We start from the raw sequence: 16570 nt of genomic DNA on the forward strand, positions 1-16570 counted from the left end.
ACCACAAAGCATCCTTCATCAGCCTGGCCTTTTGGCTGTTCTCCTTCTCCAAATGCAAATGCTACATCTGGAAAAAGCAGTAATCCTCTCTCCTGCCTGAAAGCCTCCTTTTATCTCCATTCTCCTCAGAACTCCTACTCCTTGCAACCACTCACTCTGACATTCTACTTTATTGAAGGGATTCAAGGCTCTCTGCTCATCTGCTGAACGTCTGCCTCTTATTAAAACCCCAGCTCACCTCTGGAGCTCTCTCACAGGTCACCCTGCCCTCCCTCAGCCAAGCATCTGTAACACAACCCCCCTGAACACTCAGATGAGCTTGAGCACGATAACAATGAACATTAACAGAAGCTCATTTATCAGGGCTGGCAAGAAAAGCATCTCATGAGCTGGGATGGCCTGTGCAGCTCGGCCAGGGGGGCTCCTCCTCCCCCAGGGGATGACACTGATGCATCAGGAGCATCACTGCCCTGCTTTGTGCATTGAGATGGCAGCAAACAATAAGAGAGCTTTCCACTGACCCCTGCTGCAAGAGTTTACAGCTGTTTGCAGGGTTTCTGCAGTACCCTGGCCCTCAGCTTCACTGCAGAGATAGATGTGTGTGGAGCTGAAGGAGCTAAGCCAGACCCAGCAAATGCCTCAGCATCCAGGTCACCAGCTGCAGGGACTGCAGAGGTTATGTACAAGCTGAAGAACCCTGTCATTGGGACTACAGAAAGTGCTCAGTTCTCTCACTCATATGCCACCCAAATTTAGCAGCTGTGTTGCTAAAACATCCAGTCTTGTAGGAAAAAATGTAGAACACTGGCAAGATGGACTGGTTCCCACTACAAGAGTAAAAGCTACCCCAGTTACTCATTTTGCATTTGCCTTTATTTTCAGGGGTTGATGACAGCCTTACACCCCACTTCTGCTCCTGAATAGCTGAACCAATTCTCCTCTCTTGGGGTGGAAAATTCACGGCACCACTGCCAGTGCCACAGTGCTGTGCCTGGGCTTTTCCACAGCAAAACTCTCCCTGCTCCTCTTTTACTTCCCAAATATTCTCAATGCCCCAAAAAAGGTTTGCACCAGGGCTTACACTTTAATGCATTCATGAGTTATTTTCCTGTTTGCCAGAAGCTGGCACAGGAAAAAGAGATCATGCAGATGGCTGATGCTCTCCCAGAGCTGCCTGCTGGAAGATGTTGAGGAATTCTGTAGGCAGCACTGGACACACCACAGGACTGCCAGAGGCAGACCAAGTCCCAACCCTGGGCACCACTGCAGAAGGAGTCACCTGCAAAGCTGTCTGCCAGCTGTCCCTGTACATGTTTGTTCACTCCACAGCCATCCTACTGCTCAGTAGAACCATTAAAAACTATTTGATTTTGGGGATTTGGGACCACATTTCAACAGGAACTGAGAGGATCATTCCTGGTTAAATATATTCATTAAAAGAAAGCTGCTCTTTTAGTCAGATTTAGAGGATAATCCACATCTCCACAAAATAGTGTGCTTTGAAATAAGATTAATTTAATTTTAGCATCCTCAGGAACTATGCAGCTTCCCTAGCAGGAGAGGATGATGTTGGTGAGGTTCTAATCCTTAGGAAAAGGCCCAGCAATCTATCCAATGGGGAGCAGCAGAGACTGCAGCCTTGCTAATTCACTAGTGCACCAGCAGAGCTTTGAGCCTCTGATGAACACTGTCTCTAGCATGAGTCACTCACACTTCACTCCTGGCATGCTTGGATGGGAAAGGAAAAGCTTTATCTTTTAGATATGGTGCCCCAGCCATTCTAAGCCTACAGCTGTTGCCATGGCTGACTTCTCATAAAGCAAAATAGACTTTTTTGGTCCCCAACATGAAACATTTTCTTTTTCTTTTGTATTTTCAAGCACTAGCTATCTCAGGTTACTGGTGATTTTTTGTGGTGGTTCCCAAATGAGCCTGAACTGCTCTGATTTTTCAAACCCACAAGACTGTAATTGAAAGCAAATGTAATCAGACATATACAATGTTCTGAGGTTCACCACAGTGCACTGCAGTCAGCATTACTAGAGTGGCTATTAAAACTCCTTGGAGTTGGGAAGCAAATACAGCTTGCAAGAATCCAGCAAATAACCATCATTTATTAGATTATACCTAAGTATTGCAAAGCCACAGTCAATCCTCTAGTCAGTATACAACCAAGGTCTGTTTAAATGAATCTTCCTGAGCTTAGGCCAATTGTTTTAAGAGATGAACAAGGAAACAAGGAAAAAATTCTACCTGTAACACAGCAAATTCTGCAATTCTTACATCACTGTCAATCTCAAATTGTCCATTACTGCCAGCAGGGTCATTCCAATCAAATTCTGGCATAACTGGAAAAAGAAAGAGGCTCAAAAACAAAGGGTATTTTTGAACCCAGACACACAGCTCTAGCTGGAGATAAGCAGTAGCAAATCCCTTCCATAAAACTCCCAAACAAGATGCAAGCATTAAAAGAGGGGGTGGTGGTGTGATGGAAGGGGGGGAATGGTTAATTGAATTCCCACTGCCTCTTGAGTTTGCACTTAAAAGCAGGTCTAGGGTTATCTGTGAAATTTCAATTAAATCAAAAGCTTTGATAACATGATAAGTCATTCCAGAGTTGGGAGTCAAAACACATTGTTATTTGATCCTCTGCTTGTGTTTCTGGGAAAAGCACGCATGAAAGACAGTCAGCAGCAGACTAGTCAGGAAGATGGAAAGGGTGGAAATGAATCTACTAATACATCACTGTGTCTCCAGAGTCACTTCAGGTCTGGTATTTTTTTATATATACAGAGTCCTAAAGGCACCCCATTTCTCAAGAGACAGAAGACAGAGTAAAAGAGATCACCTCAGACATGCGCAGCACTCCAGGGAATGGCTTCCTACTGCCACAAAAGTTGTTTTTTCCCCCCAGGTTTGCTATAAACAAGATTTTTACCTTCAATAGCATTGGGAGCTGAATACAAATCTCTGTGACAGATAAGAGACACTGAGCCTCATGTATGTAATGGAATGGATTTCTAGTGCAAACTCTTTGGTGGCCCCAGATGAACAGATAAAGAGAGGTACACTGAAAAATAATAATATAATTCATCCAAGCCAGAACCAAAACCTAATTCTCATCTCAATAAAATGCAGGAGAGGCAGCAGCTCTCCAGAGGGACATGACTTGCTTTACCTGTTGTTCAGCACCCTTTGATTGCTAAGGCTTCCTCCTCTCTCTTCAGAGGCAACTGCTGGATGCAAAGGGCAGTGCCAGACTCTCAAAGTCCTGTTTACTGAGCAACATCACCTCTACTTACCAGTGTTTAGACAGCAATGCTTCACCTTAAATAAATGTGAGATTTCAACTCCACTTGGCCTGTGGTGGTTCACATCATTAAAATACATTGTAAGCAATGCATCCCCTTCTCACATATAGTACAGCCTGATAAAACCCTATCAAATGTAATGGGATGCCTTGCCTTGCCCCCAGACAGTTCAAAATCACACACAGGGTTGCACTAGGCATGTGTACACGAGAAAAACACTCCTTTTTAAACCAATGGGGCTACTGATCCTCAACAGAGCTAAAAACAAAGGGACTCTCCAGACAAGTAATGTCAAAATTACACAGCAATTAAAAATAGGCAGAGCAGACCACTGAGAAATCCCATCTGACCCCAGACACCACTGAGGAATAACTAATCACCCTGGCAGCATCCATCCCATTGAGCATGTCTGTCCCTAGTGCCCTCCCCTTCAGAGTGAAAGATCTTCATTAAACAATAGTGTGACCATATTATAGACACAGCAACGACAGGCTGTGCTCTTCTCTGTGATCTAATCCTATCTGCAATGTACACTGCCTATTCTTGCTTTCCAGAGATGACACACAGAGGACAAGACAGGCTATACTCAACTCTGTCATGTTAGTGAATAGAAATCTCCTCCCCAGCTCCTCCTGCCTGGCAGGTGGTGAGTCAATGGTGACAGTGTGCAATTAACCTGCCAGCAGGGGCTCACCACAGCAACAAACCCAGATAAGAAAACGAAGTGCCCATCCCTCGTCCTCTCCTCAGTTCCAGCCTTATCCACAAAGAACATCAGGACCAGACATTGCTCTTCTGCATGGAGATAAAGACCTTTTTTGTGTCTATCACAGGCAATTCAACCCTGTGGGCTGCAAACCATCATCATCTGCCTTTAAACAGAGAACTCCAGCAGATCCCATGGCATTGAGCCAAACCTCTCTAGAAGTGCATGCTCAAGGATAACTGGTACCTCAAATCCTTCACAACAAGCTTGATAATCTCTGAATCCAGTTATTTTGGTTCAGATCCAACCCTGCCTCATTAGACCAGGTTTCCCACATTGCCATAAACTAATAAATTTACTGTTTTGATTTTCTAACTGGTTTTGCATCTAGGAGCACCAGCAGAAAAAACTTTCCTGATAGATTTTGGAAGTGATATTTCTTCCAACACTGAGTGATGGTTTTTTAAAACAAATTATTTTTGTAACTGGTCATTTCTAAAACTGCATTATAGAAAGAAGGAAGTTTCCTTCCCAGAATCAAATCCTCTTAGCAAATCTCTGAAACCAAAACTCTGCAATCATTCTGCAGGTAGAGTCAGGAGATGGAAGAGGACTTTCCAACATCACAAAATAAATCAATGAGACAGTAAAGAGCAGATTTCCCAGTGCCCTGCATTAACCATTCAGCTTCTCCAGAAAGAAGAAATGTCACTATTTAAGTTAAACAGTAAGCAAACTATTACTTTCTAATCTACAAAATAGGCATTGGCAAATTATCAGCAGTAATTGTTCCTTTAGGATATGAGAAAAAATACTGGACAGGAAAAAAGCTTGTGAGCCAACAGGTTTGGCATTTAGTTTTTCCAAAGGCAACATCTCTGCATTTCAAAACACATCTCAGCCACTACTCTTCCACAGTGAAAGAAAAAAAAAAGTTTTGACTTTGTGCTTATAAACAGTGAACTTTAACTAGCACTGACACTCTCTTGCCTTTCACCCAGCAAGGCAGTGTCCAGTGCTGCTGCTGAAGCTGCTGGGTGTTGGCAGAGCTCTAATCTCATTCTCATACTGATGAATTTCGAGTAAGTCTGTTTATTCTTAATCCATCCTGTGCCCATGACAGCATCCCACTTTTAAACCCTGCAGCCTGCTTATAACCAATCCAGGCAAAAGCTATTTCTGTACACTTGGCTGCCAGTGCTGTGTCAGTACATTAAACTGTCTTTGCTCCTCTCAGCTCTGTGTCCTTTCACAGTCAGACCTAAAAGCCAACCCAAATGTGATACCCAAGGCAAGGGATAAAAGCTCATGTTGCTCCAGCTGCCATTTCTCTATAGATTCTTTTTCTGGTTGATGAACCTTTTTCATTTAGCATGCTTTCCATTTTCCCCTGGGTTTATTGTATGGTATTTATCTACATGTAATTTCTTTTTTCATTTTCTGAAAGAGTAGCAAAAAATATTCCAATCTTTTCTCAGGAAGGCTGAGCTATTTGGTGGTATCACCAATGCTGCAGCCAGTAGCAAATTTCAATACCCTCCATTTGATACTCCAGTCCAAATCAGTTTATTGCTACAAACAAAAGGGAAAGTCCCATGTGAAACTAAAGAAGAGAATGAGTAATGAATCTGTTACTTCCTTATTTCCATTCCTGCATTGGCTTAGTTTATTTAAGATAAGGATCTCCAAGTGAGACCCTGCAGAGATCAGGAGCACTGATGAGAGGCAGTGCCCACGGGGAGCCCCAGCCCCACTGACAGTGGCATGTCCCAGAGACTGAGCTCCTGCTCCCTGGGGCACAGGGGCACCACTGGGCATCAGCCACACCTGCCTCCCCTTCCTGGGCTGCCTGACCTCCCAGACACAGATTGTGACATCCCACGCTGTGAGCAGGGTACTCTAAAGCACTTCTGAGATATAAAAGCCAAAGAAACAAATTTTCCACAAATTTAGGTGCTGAGGGCAAATATTACTAATAAATACAGCCCCAAACCAAGCTCATTTCAGAAAATAAACATGAGTGCTCCATTACAATGAGATGCTCAAAGAGCTGAGGTACCTAATTCCCAGAGAAATCAGTGAGAGCTGGGTGACTAATTAGGAGTAGCCAAGGAAGGCTCTTGGCAATAACAGCCCTAACTCATTATTGCATCCTTAGCTGCCTAAACCTCAGTGAATAAATAATTCTTTGAGAATATTAAATTTTTCTTCCCTTCAAGACTGTAGATTTTAACTGCCTTATCCTGTCACAATTTTTAATCAGAACTTTCCCACTCTGTTTTTCACAATTTACTGCCCAGGTAAAAAAAAAGAATCAAATAAAAATAAAACCTCTATCTCTTCTGATTTTGCATTTCTTAGGGAAATTAATTTCCATTCTGCTTCTCTCAGGTGGAATGGATTTCCCAAATAAAATGTGTGCGTTGAGCAGCCACAGTAACAGTGCCAAGTTTGGACTGCAATGCCAACTATCATCAACTGGTGCTGACCACATTCCTAAATGATGTGGAAATTATCTGTACTGTAAGTCCTATAAGAAAGAGCAATCACAAAAAAGACTTGCCAGCTTTCCTCATAGCATATCTGCTCAGAAACTCAACTGTCCAATGTATTGGGAAACACAATTCAAAAGTGATAAAAGTGAAATATAAGCAATGAAATGTAAGAGAAAATATTTTCATAATATCAAACAAATCAGAATAAATACAGATATGTCACACATGAAAAAATTTCCTCCTCTACCAATAGGTAATTGAATTGTTATTACAGAGCAGATCTGGGAAACAAAAATAATTGTATTTATACAATTTCATGACTGTATAAACACAGCCATGCTTATGGATAGAAAATAGTGTATTAGGGAGCTGTGCTTTAGCACCAATGTGCTGATAAACCAAAGCAGCTTCCTTAACATGGTCACTCCATTTCCCTGGCTATTTCTGTTCAGTATCCTTATCAGGAATTTGTAATACATGAAGAATAAGAGGAGAATCCAGCTTCCATTTACAGTGTCATCAGAGCATCTGAGTGTTACTCCAATATTTATTTGATAGAGATATGATCAGTAAAGCTTATGGCTACAGAGCACAATACAGCATTTCTGTTCTTTAGTAAAAGCACCTTCAGCATTAATTCCATTTTCTGCATGAACCCTCATAATATGTCATACCCCTATAAGTCTCCTAGCTTTTCTGGATTTGCATATTGTTTGAAAATTGCTTTATGATTCTTACAGGAAAATCGTTCTCAGATATTGAACACTGCTTTAAAATCAGCTGATAATATTATTAGTGGTGGATTACATAGAAATCTTGTTTGAGCCTGCATGCATTTCTGTAGGGGGAAGTATTGGAGAACTGAATCCTTGGCTCTTGATCTGCTCTTTAGACTGGATCTAGACACAGAAAAAACAAACTCTCACAAGAGTGGTCTGGCTGTGATATTTTGAAACTCACTGCAAAAAAGCCCTAAAACCAGTTAACCATATGCAATGTCTAATTGATTAATCCTACTTTTGGGGTATTTCTGTTATTTCTAGTAAAATAGAATCATTAAAAAAATTGGTTTCTGAGATTTTGTTTGTTGACTGCGAGCCCTGGCCTGACCTCAGCCTTGAATTTAAATCCCCAGCAGAAATCTGAAATTAATCTACCTCTGGTTTAGTTATCAGTAATTATAATTATTACCAGAAGTATCCAGTAAATGAATGGTTTTCAGTGACATGGTGTTTATTTAGAACAATGGATAAATAAAAACATGCTTCCTTTCTTACCTCACAGTGTCTTTTCCCATGGCAGTGCAGGACCATGGTAAAGGACACAAGCCCAGCCATGTGCCTACAGACACAGCTGTTAGCCCAAACTCTAAAATGTCACATACTGGAAACATAAGCAGCTGAAAACTGCTCCTGCTGTACAGGGCTGATGGTTTGAAGCTTGCTTTCCCTGTGGCTGATCCAGAGGGTGGAGGGAGAGCAGTCAAAGCAGCTGCCCTGGGAACACCATCCTGAAGCTCCCAACCATCCCTGCTCCCATGGCCCAGCAGCTCCCTGGCAAAAGCCACACTTCCACCATGTGAAACTGCCTGAGAATGCTCCCACACCATCCCACACAGGAATTTAGTGTCCTCCTATGATGTCTCCCATGCCACATGAAAGAAACCTGCTGCTGGGAGCCATCTCCACCAGCAGGAGCAGGCTTGGAGGAGACTCAGCCAGTACAAATGCTGAGATTTCTTGAAACATCTCTCCAGCTCTCTGCCTGCGAGCTGCTGTACCCAGGAGAGATTTAATGGGCTGGAAGAAATACCTTCTGCCTATTGTGACAGGACTGGAAAGCCTGGACCATCACCAAAACAGGAAACAGAAAACCTAAGCTGTGAATCCAACAGAACAAACTGGCCAGATTAGTGCAGCGTGGGGAAAGCCCAGGTTTATTGCAGCTGGACTGTGTGTGCTCAGCACTGCAGGCAGCTGGGGCACAACAGCACTAGGAAATGACTCTGTAGGGAGCAGCCAGAGAGCCAAACACAGCACAACCTGGGCAGGACTGCACAAAGAAGCAGGGAGGAGGCAAAGACAGGGCTGATGAAGGGAAGAAGCCAGCAACACATTTGTAAAAGTGCCTAAGGAACTACAGGGGAATTTTGGTGCCTTTCAGGACAGTAGGAATGGAAGTGAAGAGCTCAGTTTGCAGCTGAATTATTGCAGCACTACATAGATTGGTGCATCATTGCAAGCCATGGCTCAGCAAATAAGGGCATGGACACCTCTCTGCACATCCCAGCTGCAAGGTAAACTAGACATTTTCATGTCTCCTCCCTCGAAGTTTAAGCTTCCATGTATTTCTGTCTGGAAGCTGTGCTTAGTCACTGACATGCAATAGTTCACTGGACTCTCTGGGCTCAGCAACTCAAATGCCCATGGGATCCTGAAAATTAGTTAATTAAACCCTAGGTCAGGCTTTGTCTTATGAGGCTGAGCTGCTGCAGAAAAACTGAGCAGGTCAACATGAAACTAAAGATCATCTCATTGTGCACAAAGAGGAGACATGAAGGCAGCACAAGCAATTCTGTTCCCTGCCAGTTGGTGGCTGAGTCACTTGCTTATTGCTCTTTAACCCAGCAAGCTGAATGTCAATGTCTATGCTGACAGATCAACACACAAACCACCTCTGTGCTGAAAGCTAAAAGAAGCAGCTGAAGAAATAGATAAAATAATTAGGATAGTCTAGATGATGCCTCCAGGCTACTGCCCTACCTCCAGTGAGAGGAATGATGAACCATGAGATCCAGGGAAGACTGAATTCACAGGGGTTGGGCACCACTGGCTCACTGTTCTGAGGGGCTTGACAGAATAACAAAACAAGGGAATAAATTGGGATTTCTCTGGAATCATGCTCCTTCCTGCAGTGCCTGCTGAGATTCAGAATCGCCCTGGAGGTGTCCTTCCCCCCAGACCCTACACAGTGGTCCTGTGAGCCTCAGATCTCCTCCCTTCCCCCTCAGTTCACAGAAGAAAAACACCAAGATGTTTCCGTTGGCTTTTACATCATCTTTTTGTAGAGACTAATCTTCAGTTTCAACAATACATCTTTTGTGAAGCACTCCCAGCAGAAACCTTAGACACCTTCCCTAAGATCTGTTTGCTTACAGAAGACGAGGTAGGATTTGTTTAAACCCAGCTAGATTAATGTCTTGCAGACATTAGTGAAGTGAGATTTAATCAGGTTATTGCTCTACATTTTCCAGGGAAATAAATCACACTTATTACTAGGTTGGAATAGGATGCAAGGCTTGGGCTGAGAACGTTTAGTCTTTTTTGCTTTTCCAGAAGGGAGTAAAGGCATAACTTGAAAATTCCTGCAAGGCTGTCAAACAGGCCCTCTACAGCTTTGAGTAGGGACAAGGGACACAAGCCATAATGGTTAGTGTACATCTGGGGTGGGCCTAGGTCCCAGTCCCCTGCCTTGCAGAGGTGCTCTAGGGTCTGCCTCAGTACAGAAAGCAGACAGGAGCTTCAAGCAGATTCAAAACATCCATTTGACATCCTCCCTGTGAACTCTTCCATAACTCTTGGGACCTAACTCCTCTTCTGGGTGTCTGCCTGGCACACGGGGATGTGTCTTTGCATCACAAATGAGGTGCTGTGGGATCAAGCACCTTTGCAAACCTACTTGCAGACCCTAAACAGAAACAGTGATAACCAGCAGGGCTCAGGAGTGTGACAGGTTAACTTTGTTGCAATGTTTTCTAAGTTTGCAATATGTGTTTAACAATGAACAAGCAACTATATTTATTCTTGCCAAACATTTTTCTAAAACAAGGCTAGATAGGAAACAAAAAAGCAGCTCTTTTTTGCTCCAGACTTTTAAATCAAAGCTGTTCTTTCCTTCATTCATGAAACCAAAAAGACACTGCTCTCAGCAATACTACCACTGTTTTCTTTAATACACATGTTAAGACATCTCCTTGTAAAAACCCATGCATGTCCAAGAAATAAAGTCTGGGAAATCAAATTGCAAAGGTCCTCCTCTCTTTTTCACCAGCATGGGAGCAGACAGCTGAAACCAGTACAAATCTTTCTGATAACTATAGGTTTGCATGTGCTGAAGTGCCCAAAGCCCATAAGCTTTGCACCATTTCCCCTTATCCAGTGGGCTGTGCAAATACAGGAGAAAGCAAATTATGGTAACACAGCCTGCAATCAAGTTTCAAATCATGCAACAAAGCAGCACAGAACACAATGGGACCAAGTCAAAATCTTATTGCAGAGTACAATAAAATATATCCTGTTTGGGATGAAAGAGAAAAGGAAATACCAGGCAAGGCAGCACTGTGGCTTTTAAATACCCTCCTGCCAATGCTTTCCCTGGATAAATTAGTCCTATGAACCCTAACTACATCAGCATGAATCAGCCTGCCTGCTCCAAGGTAAAGGCTACAATTCTGTCTCATGCTTAATGGGAACTCTTTCCCTCCTCCTTTTCTTGGCTTCCTGCTAAGAAAGAATAGACTCTCCAGAGACAATTTTGGATCTGGACCACAGTCTTGCTCCCTACCGATAACTAAGTATCTCTGGGCAGGAGTACATTTAAAGAAGCAGCTGGTAATTATGAGCCAAGTGCTTACTGGCAGGATTTCCCCCTGCTACTGAGCCAATGCTTTTTGGGAACTAAATGACTCTTTGGTGATAACTATCAGGTAAAACCCACAAACCAGGGGAGGTTCCCTCATTAGAACCAAGAGCAAGAAACAATGCAAAGGTGGGTGGAGGATGGCTGAAAATTGTGTCTGAGGGTTGCTTGACTTCCCTGTCCTCCACTCACCCAAACTGGCTGTGTGTAACTGCTGGGCATTTTCTAGGTAGTGTTTGAAAGCTACAAAATCTGTTCCCATGTCTACAGCAGTAATAAAAACAAATGACCTTTTCCTTCCAGCTAATCAAAATGTACTGAGCAGCACTGGAAAGCCATCACAACACTTACTCTTTTGGAGGGTTAAGGTCTTCTGGGCGAGCCTCAAAGAACCTGAAGACTTCATCACACTGTGAAATGTGGGGAGGAAGCCGAACCAGTGCCTGCAAAACAAAAAGTAAGAAGCACTTAGACATAAGCCAAGACTGAAACATGGCCTCAAACATCTAAACTACCAAGCACAAGGAGGCAAAACAGTCCTGGCAGGGGGAGAGGAATACTAAAGAACAGCATTATGCCTGGCTAATTACCTGAGAAGAAAGGAAACAGTAAGCCTTGACTGCAAGTGTCAGGTAGGAAGCAATGAATTCAAGCAACAGTTCTTAGAACCAGCCAATGTAATTTATGTGCTCAAGAGCAGAATTTGGTCCATAAGTGCAAAACCATGAGACTGCACAGATAAGTGCTCTGTGGCTGGGACAGTCTGTGACATGGGCTTGCACAGCACCTCAAACACTGAGGTTAGGGCTTATGGGCCTTATGTCAATGCACACAAACTCAACACCCACTCAGATGACAACAGATTAATGTGCTCCATAAAGCTTTCCATTAAGCACTGTCCACACAAAAAGCAGAGCTTGCTAAAAAAACCCCATAACTAAACCAAACCAAACAACAATTTGCTCCTAAATTAACAGGAAAGGAAGTTTGATTAAGTGTCTGAAAAAATCAAATCAAGCCCAATCAAAACACAGAGAGGCTTTTTCTGCATGAAGAAGGTTGCACAGCACATCCTGGCTAACAACGTCTGTGCACTCGCTTTGGCAGAGGGACATGGCACTTGTCACATTCACCAATAGCTAAGTACAGTCTGGGCATCAACCACATTATGTTGAAGTGCACTGGAAAGCAAGACCTAAAACAAGACAAGCACACAAGGCAGAAACATGCTATGAATTTGCTGCTCAGAATCTAGAGCATCATGGTGCCAAAAGAACTCAAAGATTGTCCACAACCCACAGAGATGGGGCAGCAGCTCTCGGTGACATGATAAGACTGCCTCCAGAAATGACAAGCAGGAGAGGAAAAGGGGCTGGACTTCACCTCCTCCTGCACTAAGTTATGCTGAAAATAGGCCACAGGTTAAATATAGACCAAGCTTCTGAGAGTTGCTGTAAACCTGTTTGATAAAATGAGATTGTCTGGCTCTTCTCCTAGTTGAAAGTAGGACAAACAATCTTGAAAGATGGATGAAAAACTGCACCAGAACTAAATGAAGATGCATTAGGGTGAACAGGTTATATAAACCATGAGACATCTGACTGATCTTGGTCAGACACATCAGAAGGTCCAACCAAAGAACAAAAGCAGGACAGGGAAGTTGGTTACCATCACAGCTGTTTTAACCAGGCTTTAGAAGTGGCCAGATTTGTTTCCAACACCATGTTTCCTTGGAAATGTGAAAGAAAAGAGTTGGAAAAATCCTGCTATGAAACTGCCGGTATCCAGTATTAGATGATGGGGTCTTGTTTTGAAGTGTTCAAAAATTCAAAGTCAAATGCTTCCACACCTACAGCTCTCCTTTCCTTTGTGAGGGGATGTTATAAGAACATTAGGAAAATCCATTTAGTATCACTAGGTCTGTGAAAAATGAGGCTCTGGCCTTTGGTCATGTGGAATTGCACTACAGAGCTGAAAAAGATGCCTTGCAAAAAGGAAACAGCATCAGACACAGAAGCTGGGCAACAGCTTGGTGGGTCCAAGTGCCAGGGTAAGCACCACTGGCTGCTGCACTAGGATGAAATGGAACAGCTGGAAAACTCAAACTATTTGTGGGAACAAAGGATGCCCTGGTCTCCACCTCTGTTTGTTCAAACTTGTCTAAAAGTGTGTGAGCTCTGCCTTTATTCCTACTGTACATAAATACATGCATCCAGCTGGCCAACCAGGAATAACACTGGGAAGTCAGGAAGTGCCCAGGAATAGTAATGATCACAGCATGTTGAAAGAGAAATGCCTCACCAGCACGGGCTAAGAACATAAACAACATTTATTCATCTGTACCCCAAGCAAGAGACAGCAAAGCAATGCTGTCTAACCAACAGTGGATGGAGCTGATAATTAGTGCTGGCTCTACTACTCACACCCTTTTTGGTTAGGGCAGGTTACTTAACCTCTTTTCATCAAATTCAGCTGGGATATATCTTCAGTTACCCCTTTACAATGCTGAGCAATAACACTTACCTAATCTGCAGAAAGGTTAGGAGGCTGAGATATTCAATATCTACAGTGTGTTTTGAAATCCCCAAGGGCTCAATCTTGCACAGGCAATGGGGCAAGAGCAAGCCCTGCAAACGATAGGTATCATTACTAGAGAAACACAAATTCCTGAGTTACCCCAGTGCAGGTGTTTCACACATCAGACACCCTCTCAAAGAGCCACCACCTCCCTACAGGTGCTCACCCTTCCCAGGACCAGGCTCCAGATGTCACTGAGCTGGAGCACAGAGTGGGTTTTCAGTGATGGGGGAATGCAAAGCTGCTGTGGAGATTTTTGTCTCTGAATCAAGGGAAGCTCTGGGCAATCTGAACCCCCTGAATCGGTGGTTGGCACTCTGGAAATTCCCAGAAGCACTGTGGTCATGTAAGCTGAAGGGAATAACTGAAAAGCACCTCTCTGACTCCAAACTTTCACAAGGAGTGGATAAAAATCTGCCAGTCATTTCCACACCCAGCCATCCACCTTCCCACCCTGGGGCAGGGCTGGCTCTTCTGCTTCTGAATCATCTCCCAACATGCTGCAATTTCCAGCCTCCTGCACAGAGATGGACTGAAATCCACCCCATACTATCTTGCCCTTGCATGTTTTTTGGGAAGCTCAGGTGTTATGTCCAACTAGTCAGTTTTTAGTCGTTTTTTCTTTTTTTTTTTTTTTTTTAAGGAACAAAACCCAAATAAGTGGTAAGAAACTGTAAGAAATGGTAAAAAAAAATGCAACCAAGGGTATAAAACCAATGAGGATCCTTCTATTAAATTTTGAAGAGCAGCACCTCTTATAGCGAGTCAAGTGTCTCTTCAGCAAATATACAGCATTCACCATGAACAAGTCAAGGCCAACAGGATTCTGGTGAGCAAACAAAAGGTGCACTGAGGAAATGAGGAACACCACTGCCACTCTGCAAGGGGGAAATGCAAGATTCTGGCATTTCCAGCACGACAATTCCAGGGCAGAGCTGCAACAGCCTGAAGGAAAGACTGCAGGGTCAAAGGAAGAAGTGTAAAGACAAACACAAAGGACAGGGAAGTGACATTCTTCTGGGGATGTGGAAACCAGAGCTAAATGCACACAGCTACAAACAGCAAGCATCCAGGAACAGCAAGGAACTTGCACAGGAAAGGTGAGAGATAAAAAGTGCCAGCAAGCAGAACTCAGCCTTGCAGGAGCAGTAAGTGCAAGAATACTATCAGTAACAGCACGTTTCCTTGCTTGGCGTGCTCAGCCCCCACACATCCCCCAGGAGAAAAGCTTTTCTGTGTCATCCCAGCCTGTAATGATCTGTAATGTCTCTGTATTACAGGTTACAGACAGCCTTGCAGAGCAGGTGACTCACAAGGCCACTGAAAAGCTGTACCATTAGGCGGGGTGTGAGCAGGCAGCCGTGCTGGGGATGGCCAGCTTCTCTCAGAGCACCAGCCCACCTGTGCCACACACAGCAATCAAAGCCAGCAGAGCCCCAATGCAGGCAGGGGTTCACTGCTTAAGGTTACATGAACTGGAAACTGCTCCGTGGGACTGTATCACAGCTCAAAGGCTTCGTACAACACAGGGTATAAAACCCTGCAGGTACTTGTAATGAGTACTGTGGGATGCATTTATGCAAATAAGTTCATAAAAATCTGATGCAGAGATGTGTTTATGTAGAGCTGCACAGCACGTGTGTCTATGCACAGAATGGTATTCATCCCACTGAACTTTATGAGTCTTAAATGACTGGTCACACTTGTCTATCAACTTGTATCATAGCTTGATAAAGAGCAGCTTCTTCAGAGGATGCTTTGTCTACCCCCTGCCATAGGTGTTCAGCTCTGGAAGGGGTAGAGATATGTCTGCAAAGAGAGAGAAATGTCTGTGTACCTGTACTGACAGGTTCAAGGATTAAATCTTGAAAGAGAGGCAAGACTGAGAAACCAAGAGGGAGGTAATTATGTTTGTGAAATATGGTCTCTAAAACAGTGAACATTAATAAAATAATGACCAGTACTTCCTGGCACTGGTGTGACTTGCTCATTTATTTAGGTGTGTCCATTTGGGTCCTCAAGCCTCACTACAGAAAAGGCCCTAAGCTTCTACCTAAAGCCATATCCAGCTTTATGGGACAGCATGAAGGCATGTGACAGATCCAGGTTAGTGTTTATGACAATGAGATGTTACATCTTAAGGTCTACCCTGCACAAAGATGCTTCCCTCAATTAGGATCAACACACAAATATGGAAGTCAGCAAATTCTGGCCTGTGTCCTCCCAAAGGGCTGTGAAAGGACAGAGCAATGGTTTTGTGAATCCACTGACCTGAAAGGTCTTTCTTAAAGACAGGATGGTACATACTGGACAAACACTCACCAGAGGTGTTTCTGAGAGATCAAAAACCTCATAAATAAAATGCCTCTTGGGAAGGGAGGTCTATGAAGTTGCTCTTTCTTTCACATTGGCAAAAATTCCTAAACAAATTTAGAAAATCAGGCCCTATGAGCCCAGAAGACCTTAAATCACACTAAACTAATTCCAAGCCTACAGTTAAGAGGGAAATTATCCAGAGAGACTAATTCCAGTGGGCAGCACACATTTACTGGCAAAACACAGTTTGTTTGGTAGCTCACTCAGGTTACCAGTAAGGACAGCCAGACTCTGCACTTTCATGTTTACAGATGAGAAAACTCCTGGAAATCTTCCTGTGTATCCCACTCCTCTCGTTTTCATTGCAACTTCAAAGTTTCTTGCAGCCTTAGCAAAACCACTGGCCCAGTTACCTCTGTGATGGCATTTCTCTAAGCTGCTACAAAGCACTGGGAATAACCCAGGCATGAGGGGTACAGAGGTTGAAGCTGTACAGGGATCATGCCCCTGATACAGAATTTTCTGCA

At 43.5% G+C, this 16570-nt stretch overlaps 1 protein-coding gene across 4 annotated transcripts in view; it reads right to left on the reverse strand.

Annotated features, from left to right (window-relative positions):
• SH3PXD2A (SH3 and PX domains 2A) overlaps window positions 1-16570 on the reverse strand; it is a 243305-nt gene that overhangs the window by 126203 nt on the left and 100532 nt on the right. For all 4 annotated transcript variants that reach the window (XM_056494898.1, XM_056494899.1, XM_056494897.1 and 1 more), the window contains one exon: window positions 11502-11593. In XM_056494898.1, the coding sequence (XP_056350873.1) occupies window positions 11502-11593 (92 nt within the window). The remainder of the gene's footprint in view (window positions 1-11501; window positions 11594-16570) is intronic.

Source organism: Oenanthe melanoleuca, chromosome 6, assembly GCF_029582105.1.
Source record: "Oenanthe melanoleuca isolate GR-GAL-2019-014 chromosome 6, OMel1.0, whole genome shotgun sequence".
NCBI classification, from domain to species: Eukaryota; Metazoa; Chordata; class Aves; order Passeriformes; family Muscicapidae; genus Oenanthe; species Oenanthe melanoleuca.